Raw genomic sequence first — 12,064 nt, 5'->3', positions numbered from 1 at the left:
CTAGTTTCGATAATTTGAATTTCTGACAAATCTTGATAATTTCTGTGAAAATAATAGAACTATGAGCACAGTTTACGACTTTTTGTACGCATAAAATTGTCACAAAGGGTTACTCTACTACTGTTACTGTATGTAGGGGAAAGCCTCTAATGTTGGCCTATGGATCTAAGATTAGGCCCATCGCTAAAAATCTGTTATTTATCATTTTTTTTTTCTAGATGAACACGTTATTGGGACGGTACTAATGGATATTTTTGGTCGCTATTGAAAATTTAATCAATTGTTAAATTTTTGTATGGGTCCAAATTAGGGGCATTTAGGCCGACATTACATCCATTTTCACTACTTGCAGTTTTAAGTTGAAGAACTAGTCAGCTAAGAAAGTCCTCAAAGACAACAATGTTTTCGGAAAATAGAAAAACTGCATTGTAGTTTCGATTTTTCGATCATCAAAAGCTAAATTTTCAATCTACACACATCATTTGATGGCTATCGTGAAGTGTTCCTTACAAATCAAAAAAAAAATGCTTACACAAAAGGCTGTCCCGGGTAGCATTCAACATCGAGCGTTCAGAATATGGAACGCATGGTCGATTTCCAAAATAGGTTCTCTTAATAACATTTTTTTTAACTATGCATCCAGATTTATTTTATACAAGTACTTTGAACATCTAACACGACTATGAGAAGAAATAATGTTTTATTAGCAAAATTGTTTTCATTCAGATCCGATTACGATGAAATGTTCTTAGCCGTTCCGAATTTGGTGCTCGAATGGTAATGGACCTTGCATTACGATTATACCGGAAATTGTTCAAAATAAAACACCCCTTGCTATAATTAGTAAAAACATCTTTATTGAAATGTTCCAAAACGATAAAATTTTGGTGGATTTACAACGAATCCAATTGTACGTTAATTCCAAGTTTACTTTAAAAACTTTTATAAACAATATCTTCGCTTTATGCGTTTTCTCTCATTTCACTACTCACTACCGCTACTACATATTTAGGAAACCTCTCAGTTGTATTCTAGAACATCAATGATCATCAGTTGGGTTTGTTTAATGCTTTTGGATTTTTGTATTGTTTTCAGTGATTCTGCTGTTTGACATCTTTTGTGGCATTCATAGGTTTTAGCATTATTCATTTGTTGCATTCTAGAATTGGATTAGCTTTATTTTTGTTTGTATTTTGGAGGGATCGGTTGTTTTGGTGGATAAAAAAATTTCTCCGATTCTAACAATTATTTACACATACACATCTCCTAGTTTGTTGTTTGTTTGTTTGTTTGTTCATCCTATCCCTCCTTGTTTCGCCGTGGGCTAATACTAATCGCTTGTTTTTAGTTTTGTATATAGTTTCTTCAAAACATTTTTTTTTTTACAATCACATGAGCAAACGTGCGGGAATGTTCCAATTCTCAGGGGTTAAAACATTTGCGCGCTTGGTTAAATTTGTGTGCTGGCATCCTCGGTGCTTAGACCGATCGTGGTTGGACGTCTACAAAAATTAAGTGGGAGTTAGAGGGTCAGTTTGTGGTGGGTGGTGAAACAGAGGAAAAACTTACAGTGTGGACGTTCCGCTTCTTCATCGGACGAAACGGATACGGATGACTCTACGACCTTACCGGGAAGGTTGATTGGGTTGACCAGAGATCGGGCGTACTGGGCGCGACCCATGGGAAGGATCTGCGGTTGGAGGTTGTGTACATGAGGCGCTGGTTCCTGAGGGCGAGGTGGTTGCTGTTCCTGGAGTTCCCGTTCCTCGGAGTGCTGCGAGGCGGGCTCCTGGACAGGGGTGGTGCGATACGAGTCGGTTTCCTCATCGCTTTCTTCTGAATCGGCCATCTCTCCGATCAGTTGCTTTAGTTGTTCAGTGAACTTCTGGGCGGCAATCTCGTGGATGTCCTTCAGTTCATCGGCCGACAGTCCGACCTTCTGCAGAGCCATCTCTAGTGGGACTTCACGGATCTGGACGTCGTTTTGCTCTGGGCCGTTACGGAGAGCCTGTGGTGGCAGGAAGGGTCGGATAGCTTCCGGGATTGGGATACGCTGGAACTGGATGCGGACCTCGGCACGTGGTGGTTGCATCTGCTGAGGGAAGGTCGGTTGTGGCTGCTGGGGTTGTGCAGAGTGCATCATTGGTTGATGATGGACTTGGAAGTTGGGACGCATCATGGGGTCTTCCGGGTGGGGAGCTTGCATCATTTGGGCGGGAATTGGGGGCATCTGTTGGGACTGTTGGTGGTTCATCATCGGGATTGGGAACATTGGCCGGGCCATCTGGCGCATGATGGGTTGTGGTGGCATTTGCTGGGGCAGATGGGTAATTGGACCAAAGGAACGGACTGGTGGGATTGGAATGAGGACTTGACGGACGGGTTCGGCGTCTTCGTTCCTGGAAGGGTGGTGGCAGAAAAAGTTTTATAAGTACCAGTGGCAACATGGTTTGGCCAAAATATTACAAGATCAAGAAGTGTATGCATTGGGAGATAGATGCCTTCATATGTTTTAGTTAAGATCACATCGCATGTTTGGTAAATAAATTTAATCATGAGTTTGCTTGTACATTATTGTTTCTCGAACCGTATTGTTTCTCGGACCGTATTGTTTCCCGAAAAGTTCTAATTTTTTCACAAATCTTAAATTGACACAATAAAGGTTGTGCTACATTATCCTGAATGTCACTTCTCCGAATGAGATTCTACTTCTATTGATTACTGGGTCGTTCGGGGAAATTACATCTGGAGCAATGAAATTCGGGGTAATGTACACAGCAAAAAAATAATTTTAATATCTCATCAAAGTGTATGCACTTCAATCGTGTCGAAAATATGGTTTAATATTACTTGCTAAAAAGGACAAAATTATCATTAATACAGTGCATGAACTGACATTACGCTGCTTTAATTGCATTTGTTTATTTTGGTGGCCATAAAAATTACATGAGATTTTCGACATGCTTGAAGTGCTTCCTCTTGGATGCAATATTAAAATTTATTTTTTGCTGTGTACACAGCAAAAAAAGTTGACGAATATTATATAGAAACTGATTCAACCAGGTCATTCCATGAGTTGTTTAATTTTAAATTGTACCTTTGTTTGCTGTTTAGCACACTTATAGATTACTTTATGACATTACCCTGAAATTATTACAGTTAAGTAGTTTTCTACAGTACGTGATCTAAAGAAGGGAATATTTTGGGGAAGGAAATTTTCTTCTTTCGTTTATACCAAAAAAAGATGAACACTTCTTGATGGATCAATGGATTTTAGGAGACCAAGGGGTTTTTCATTTTGTGACCTTATCTTCACTGCTCCAAAAAATATAGTAAAGGAGAGGCTTTTCCCTTCTTCGAATATTTAATAAAGAAATTAATATTCCCTTCTTTGAATATTTAATAAACACGGATACATTCCCACCTTGGAATAATTAATGAAGAAGGGAAAATTCTGTTCCTTAAATATAAGACGGAAATTGTCTCTTTAAATATTCAGTAAAGAAGGGAATATTCCCTTCTATGAGTATTTAATAAATAAAGATATATTCCCTTATTTAAATATATAATTAAAAATGGAAATATTTCCTTCTTCGAATATTAATACAGAAGAAAATATTTTCTTCTTTGAATATTTACTTTTGAAGGGAATACGAAACATAATATAATCAGGAAAATCAACAATTTTTCGAAATGGCCATTGGATTCAGCGTATTATTATTATTTTTTTCCAAAAAAACATTATTTTTCTCTACAACTTTGTCTCAGACGTCATTTCAATCAGAAGTGACGTTTACTTGCGACAACATTTTGAAAAACTATAAGGGACAGCCCTATGGAGTTGTACGCAATGGTGACGTAGGACTACGTGGACTTATATAATAAATCTTATTTGTTAACTGCAGCAGGAGCTTGTGTTTTGTGCAGGAATAGGAATTTGAGCAGAGTTCTCTCTGTTTATACTCTGTTTATACTCTTTAGATGGCCCACAGCGACTCACGAAGAGCTACTGATTCCGATCAATAGTGGTGCGGATGCTTCCTCCTTCTATGGATGCTAATGTCGGCTGCAGCTCGCTGCTTGCAGGCAGCCTTTCGTTGTGTACTGGAGAACGCCACCACTCACCACGGAGTTATTGAACCGGATGAAATTCAACTTTGAAATCTGTGTTAGGGAAATCGCAATTTTCAATAGTGACATTTTGAAAAAATGATGAAGTCTCAATCTTGACAGATGCGTCGAAATATTTCTGATCGATTGGTGATAACATTATTAAAATTGGTCCAGGGGTAGCTGAGTTATAAACGTTCAAAATCTTTCATAATTTTGTTACATGTTCCATTTTCGATTTTCACAATGTGTACCCCCATACAGAAATCACAGTTGTAGTCCTACGTCAAAATGTCAAAGACGCCATTAGGTAAAATAAATAAAAAATCCATGGGGCCGAATTTTGACAAAAATGTGAATAATTGTCAATAACAAACAATTATGCAACGTTTCATGCAAATCGGAAAAGGTTGAGTTTTTCCGATTTGTCATTGGCGTGGAATTGCTCTATATCCGCTCATTTTCCGTTTCTTTTTTACTACAGCTGCAAATGGTGTCTGATCCTGGTCAGAAAAGTTGTCATTTGTCTCGGAATAGTTCATCCGATATAACACAAAATATTGTCGAATATTTTGACGAAATCTCGTTCACATACGGACCGAACGCATAAGTTCCACCCACAAAGTTGGTGCCAAAGCGTGATCATCTACCAAGACTCACTTTGGTTCGTTTCCGGTTTCGCAGAAGATGGCAACACGTTCACCGGTAACCTTCTGCTTCTTGGCTTCTGCGTTGAATTCCATTCCGAATGGCAATCGCATAGTTTTGGCCGGAGAGTCGACCAGTTCCTCCGTTCGGCGACGCTCGACGACGCAGTTCATTTTGGACCTAAAAATGTAATGTTTGTATTAAAACATTAATTGATTACCACATAATCCCATAAACGTACTTCTGGTTTTCCCGCAGCATCGCGTGAGCCAGCTCGGTCAGGTCCAGATCCAGAGGCATCTTGACACGCACCCGGTTGTTAGAGTTCATGTCGGCGCTTTCGTCGCTCTCGCCATCAGCGGCCGATTCGTCGTCGTCTTGGGATTCAGTGTTTTCGGCCGATTCCTTCTTCTCCTGTGGCTTGTGGTCTGGCTTCTTCTCATCCCGATCGATGGTCTGCAGGTTGGCTTCATCCGCAGATAGGTTGTCTTGCATTAAGGCTTGCGCTTTGGGGAGTTCCTGGGGGTAGAAGAGAAACAAGAAGCAGATTGTAGATAATCGAAGTCTGGTTTTATACCGTTATGTAATCGTAAACGACGAGAACAAGAAAACGGGAAAGTTTAATATGGCGATCAAACTGGTGTGTGAACAAGGACGGATCATCTCAGGGACAGAAATGGTAGTGATTGTGGAATAACCACTTTCACTTTTCTTCGACGTGATTCACTTTCTTTGGTGCCGACGATGACGACGACGATGACTATGACTAAAGTCAGTCGTGGCATGTTTCCTAAGATCAGCTGTGCATCGACGCCGACGAGGGTATAGAGATGAAGTAACGACCCTTTATTTGATGTGGCAACCAGCCTATTATCGGTGGTTTCTTGCGGTTCAGAAGAGTTGTAAGACTGAGCAATCTATTCCTTCTCAAGCAAAGCTAACATTAGCCTCACACGACTGGCAACACTGCCCATCACGTGCATCATTTAAGCTAACTATAGGGTTAGAGCTAATCATCTAAGCGCCACAGAAGAAGACCCACTGGCAGCGTTTCGTAACCTTTCCAAGCATTGGATGCTGCGTTTGTTTCCAAGTAAAAGGGTAAAGAGTTCACAGAAGATTCACTTCTTTATGGCCTCACTGCTGTTACCGCAAGTACCCAGCCGCCACAGAGCTACTTTCCATTTCGTATGGCACAAACGGAGCGCGCTTTAAATGACAGCAATCCGATTGTATTCCATCTTGCCGTGTGGTTGCAGTTTCGAAAAAAAAAGTGAGTGATGCAAACAGAAACTGTTGCTGCTTCATTTTGATTTTCTTACTTTCGCTTGTGCGGTTGACCTGGTTGTAGTAATAGGTACAGTAACTTGGACCTACATTTCTTCGTCAGCCGCCCGGTCAGAAATGGTAAACGCTTGTTGGTGTTTTGTTTCATGCGATTTCAATACGATAAGTCAAAACAAAACCCCGGACCTACCCATACCTACTTTAGCACGTTTTTTGCTTTCTTTATATCGCCTCCCCTGTCCCCCGAACCCCATGTGGGTATAATCCACAAAGACCATGTCTATGATTGGTCTATGAGCGGTTGAGACCATCGTATACCTAGGGTAAATTGGCCTATTATTGACTGTCTACTGTGTTATCTGATTGATAACGAATATCCGTTCTAACTACTGTAATGTATAACTTGTCTAATTTAACATAGCATAATGAATGTATTTCAATAAGATGCAAGTTTATCCTTAACTTGGTGTGACTTCTACGTAAAATAAATAAATTAATATACTTGTGCGATACAAATTTAAGTCACCATTAACCTTTTATGGACCACCCGGAGTCCATTATAGGATTGTTTACATCCTATGATGAACCGTGTAGGATAAAAACACATTTAACATATGAATTCAGTCACTAAAACAAATGGTCCTCTACAGGGCGCTTTGTTTATTTGACAGCTCCTGCCGTGCTTAACATTAAATTTTTTCTCTCTCTATGCTTTAAACTTAGTGTAACTGGTACACTAATGGGAAAAAGTCCATAAAAGGCTAATTTACCCTGTAGTTGCTATGAGTCATATCGGTTTTCCTACACGCTAACTCGAAAGTACCCATTGATGAGTAAAATTTCACCCATTTTGAAGAAATGTGACTTAACTCACTAATGGGTAATTTGTTCACCTATTTAATGAGTAACTGTTACCCATTATTGATATTTAATGGGTAACAGTTACTCATTAATAGGTAACAGATACTCATTAAATGTGTAAATAGTTTGCACAGCCACTTTTCTTCAAAATGGGTGAAACTTTACTCATTAATGGGTACTTTCAAGTTAGCGTGTAGGTTTTGTTTTGGTCAACATCGATGCTTCCGTGTCGGTGTGTATGCATGCAAGCAGCATATGCGAACGTTTCATTTTTTGCTACTCTTCTGTCCGCCACCAACCACTTCGGCCAATGTTGGATATCGCGCGGGGGGAATTTAGGAAACGTTGTGCAATGTGTAGAGCTCGCGGTCACCTTGTCGCTATGTGTTTGTGTGCCAAATTATTATGCAATATTATGATGCTTTTTGCCGTGAATCTGCATTTCTAATGATGGTTGAGGCTGAGAGCCATTTGTGTGATGGTCAGTGTAAATGATTTCCACTTGACGGGGATTCATAGTTGCTTCTCGTGGGGATTGGCTACTTGAAGCATCAACAGTGCTAATTGTATTGATGGGTGGACGAGCCAACCGGATTTGCTTCACATATCTTTCGTATTAGCGTTCTATTTCGAAGTTCAACGTTTGAGGTTTTTGTTGATTTAACGTCCAAGATTCGGGGGATCACGGGATCCACGAGTGTAAAGTGGTTCAGCTTACAAGCTTCTTAAACTGGTATTTCTAAATTTAGTTATTATTTAATTGCACACTAACGTGGACTATGATGTGAAATATGAGTCATTGATATGCGGTTTACGTTTGTTCCAGTAACAAGCTCATTTAGGTAGTGATTGGACATCGAAATATGACCTATAAAGTTGTTTATGTGACGCTCACCGGTCTGTGAACTCTTGTGATAGTAAATAAAAACTTGTTCGAACCATATGTTGGAGATGTAGAGTAGTATTGATTGTGTTTGAATCGTGTTTTACGTCTGTCTTATTGTACGAATCGTTTTCCAAAATTATGCAAGGTACACCGAGGCAAGTTGAAATGCGGGGTAAATTGAAACGGAAGGCGTAATTATTAGCGGAAGTGAATAATCGCTGTGATTATTTTTAACAGTATAATGCATACCAAAACGCATCCTACGACTGTCAAAACAGGTAGTTACAAACAGCTTAGCGTGCCTCTCAGCTTTGTTTATTTTGATTAGCTATGAAATTAACAACAATCATTTTTTTTTTCGCAGCACTTTAATGTACCCAAAACTGTTGAACTTTGTGTATTTTATCCAGTTTTGTGTACTGGAGGAGCATATTGTGGCTAACTTGAGTGATGATATAGAAAATCATGATCACAATTGAAATTGTTTAGACCTCGTGAGGTAAATCGAAATGAGTACAGAAGGGCAGACAGAAATGGTGAAAATCACATTCTCAATGCAAAAATCAGTTGAATTGGTTGGAGGACAACCAAAAAATAGTGGTGGGGGCCCGTAAATAATGTACAATATAAAAAAACAATAGAACCTACTGTTTTTTTGTAATAGAAAATGAATGTTGAGTTATTCTAAACATAGGAAAAGCTGATGGTTTGCTGATTAAACTGTTCAGAGCTGTTTAAGGCTATATTTTCTTGCATAAGCGTGTTTGCAGCTAACATTGATTATTGAGAAGCTCTTTCCGGCAAATTTCAATATTTTGTAATTTTTGAAAATTATGATAACATGTATAGTAAACCCACAGGCAATCTGTGGCTAACCTAAAGGGTGTATTCGTGGAAAATGGCACACACATAAACAGCTGCAACCGTTTAACTAGTTTACCAAATTACTTGAAATTTTGAAGGATGATGCTTTAGAGACTAATAATAACTATGTCATTAGCGTTAAAGCGAAGACAACCAATCAAGAAGACTTGCAACTCTTCTATTTTCTCATACGAACGCTGTGAGACAGGTACAATCGCGTCATCTGCCGCTCATAGGTAAATGCTTCGAACGAATTTGATAGCAAAGATTACATCCTCATGTTACATGTGTATTTGCTCATTTTTATATGCGTTACTTCCACCTTCACTCAAGCGCAGCACTACTGTATCTGTCGCTTGAATTTTGGCAAAGTTGCCAGTCTTCTTGATTTGTTGTCTTCGGTTAAAGTTTTTATTTGGTAAGAAACGTTTTGATTTCTTATGTCAAAATGAGCTAAATGTTTGAAGTGGAATTTATGACTAAAAACATGGTTTGGTTTCAAGATGCACCCGCAACAATTACGAATGACAGGGTTTCCATCCAATCGGGCAAACAGGGAAATCCGAGAAAAAACTGGGAATTCTGGATCATATACACTTATCCCAAGTAATAAGTTTTGGTTTTATCATAGTCTTGTAAGCCATAATTTGGTCTTGAAGAATCATTTTAGCCTTTATAAAACATTCAATGTTACTTGGAATCAATCAATTTTAGATCATATAGGAGAAATGGCTCTAATGTTGGCCTATGGACCTAAGATTGGGCCCATCGCTGCTATGTGCCAATTTTATCTAGATGAAAGCATCATTGAGACGGTACTAATGGATATTTTTGGTCGGCTATTGAAAATTTAGTTGATTGCTAAATGTATGTATGGGTCCAAATTAGGGGCATTTAGGCCGACATTACATTCATTTCCCCTACATAATTATATTCTCTTGTTTAAACATCTGTTTACAATTTTCATATTATGTATTTCACTGTGGTAAAGTATCAATCATCCTCATTATTCATCATACTCTATTGTTTTTGTTCACTCGCAAGCTATTTGCGCGGAGATTTTGTCGTTCCTACCACGATAGCTAGTAAATAGTAAATTTTTGAATATCTTTTGGTGCCATTAGTTTTACGAGTGAAGTAGTTCTAGTATAAAGCCTGAGCGATATCCTGTTACGAAGCTACTTGAAAATAGAGAAGCAAATTAATGCCATTAATGCCAGGTTCGACCTTAAACTCCTTGGTATGCAAATGTTTGACACCGGACACAATCAACGAACTAAACTAAAAAATTGTGTTGGAGTGTTCGACTGTGAGGTTTTACAATAAACAGTTTCGGCTTGGCAGTCTGGCAATCACTCAATCAGAACAAATTAATTTTGTAATTTGTTCCTACGTTTCGGCTCTGATTAGGGCCTTCTTCAGGGGAAAATTCCAACAATTTTTCCCCTGAAGAAGGCCCTAATCAGAGCCGAAACGTAGGGACAAATTACAAAATTAATTTGTTCTGATTGAGTGATTGCCAGTCTGCCAAGCCGAAACTGTTTATTGTAAACTAAAAAAGATTGGTCAAGAGATAAATTAAAAATTAATTTCTGCACTTTGGTACAGGTACACAAGACTAGTCAGGACATCGTAGAATACGTTGATAAATAGTCTGTAAAACATTAAGATCTGAATCCATACCTCTCACGCCATGAGTTCAAATCACACCCGGATAAGTCACGAATTAGTCATTAAGTTCTTATGACCATTACTAGAGATAAATCACCGCTCAGACCATCATAAAAATTACAATATGTACGTTATTCAAGTCATTTGGTATAGTTCAGTTGATTTGTTCTACTAGATCAACAAAGACTGGAATAATATCTGTAGTATCGAAATATAGATTTGGAAATCCTAGAACATCTGGAATACATATCAATAGTCATGCATAATCCACATAGCCACTCTTAATCTGATTGGACATTTTTCGATTCTACAGACTTTATTCCGGTCTTGGCTGATCTAGTAGAACAAATTATCTGATGTTCTGCACAATTGCATTATCCACACACTCACATATATACGATTGGTTTATGATTTGACAACGAAAAATACTATGTTCATAATATAAATAAAAACTACAAGGGACAGCCCTATAGGTGACGTAGGACTACGTGGTCTTATATAATAAATCTTATTTGTTAACTGCAGCACGAGCTCGTGTTTGTGTAGGAATAAGTATTTGAGAAGGGTTCTCTCTGTTTATACTCTTTGGTATGAAGCGCTTGACATAAATGGCCCACAGCGACTCACGAAGAGCTACTGATTCCGATCAATAGCTGTGCGGTTTCTTCCTCCTTATATTGATGATCATGTGGGCTGCAGCTTGCTGCTTGCAGGCAGCCTTTCGTTGTGTACTGGAAAACACCACCACTCACCACGCGGTGATTGAATAAACACCGTTTGGTGAGACCGGATGAAATTCAACTTTGAAATCTGTATTAGGGAAATTGAACTTTACATGATTTATAATGTAAACATTGGGAAATGTCTCTAATGTTGGCCTATGGATCTAAGAGTGGGCCCATCGCTAAAAATCTGTTATTCATCAATTTTACCCAGATGAACGCGTTATTGGGACGTTACTAATGGATATTTTTGGTTGCTATTGAAAATTTAGTCGATTGCTGAATTTAGGTATGGGCCCAAATTAGGGACACTTAGGCCGACATTACCTGCATTTCCCATGTCTGGATCAACAATAGAAAAGGGCCCATCAGCATTTGTAAACAAACCGTTCCAAAGCCCATTCCTCACAAATCGAAAGCCGCCCACACAAACCAACACCATCATCGTGTAGGTGGAAGCTTCCCCTATCCGATGATGGTGTTGGTTTACGTGGGTGGCCTTCCCTTTGTGCGTAAAGGGCTTTGGAACGGTTTGTTTACAAATGCTGATGGGTCCTTTTCTATTGTTGATCCAGATGTGACGCTCCATTTATGTGCATCATATTGAACAGAAATTTACACTACTTTTTCGAACTGTGTACTATAAGCAATAATCTTGAAATGCCATGTAGTAGTAATGTAAATGGTATTTTTAAGCAATGAAAACAGTCAGTGAATTACACAACAAAACAGAGAGACCAGAAATCACACAGTTCAGTTAACACAGCTGTGGTTCAATCCGCCGAAGGTTTTGTGGTAAATCGCTCGACGCAGCAGCTCTCAGAAGAACAATTGACACTTCTCAACAAGGGATTAGGATATGCGATCTCCTCAAAACCTGACGTGGAAGAGACCATCGTTGACATGGAGATTGCAATCACTCACACACTTCCTATTCAATTACACGAGACTGCCAGGAATATTATTTCAGAGACAATACAAAACGGAAAGGGACATTCACTTAGTAAAACCGAAA

The 12,064-nt window shown here is 38.9% G+C and overlaps 1 protein-coding gene across 1 annotated transcript in view; it reads right to left on the bottom strand.

The window, feature by feature from the left end:
* Positions 1–1,274: 1,274 nt before the first annotated feature.
* Msr-110 overlaps positions 1,275–12,064 on the bottom strand; it is a 53,238-nt gene continuing 42,448 nt past the window's right edge. Inside the window, exons 3-6 of the mRNA XM_065223769.1 lie at positions 5,000–5,277; positions 4,771–4,938; positions 1,570–2,399; positions 1,275–1,502 (exon numbers count right to left, since the gene is read on the bottom strand). Of these exons, the coding sequence (XP_065079841.1) occupies positions 1,480–1,502; positions 1,570–2,399; positions 4,771–4,938; positions 5,000–5,277 (1,299 nt within the window). The 3' untranslated portion in view covers positions 1,275–1,479. The remainder of the gene's footprint in view (positions 1,503–1,569; positions 2,400–4,770; positions 4,939–4,999; positions 5,278–12,064) is intronic.

The sequence above is a fragment of the Ochlerotatus camptorhynchus genome, unplaced genomic scaffold (assembly GCF_037179485.1).
Source record: "Ochlerotatus camptorhynchus isolate MF236.1 unplaced genomic scaffold, CSIRO-AGI_Acam_v1.1 ptg000196l, whole genome shotgun sequence".
Classification (NCBI taxonomy): Eukaryota; Metazoa; Arthropoda; class Insecta; order Diptera; family Culicidae; genus Ochlerotatus; species Ochlerotatus camptorhynchus.
The sequence above is the reverse complement of the archived record's forward strand: the minus strand, read 5'-3'. Positions and strand labels throughout refer to the sequence as shown.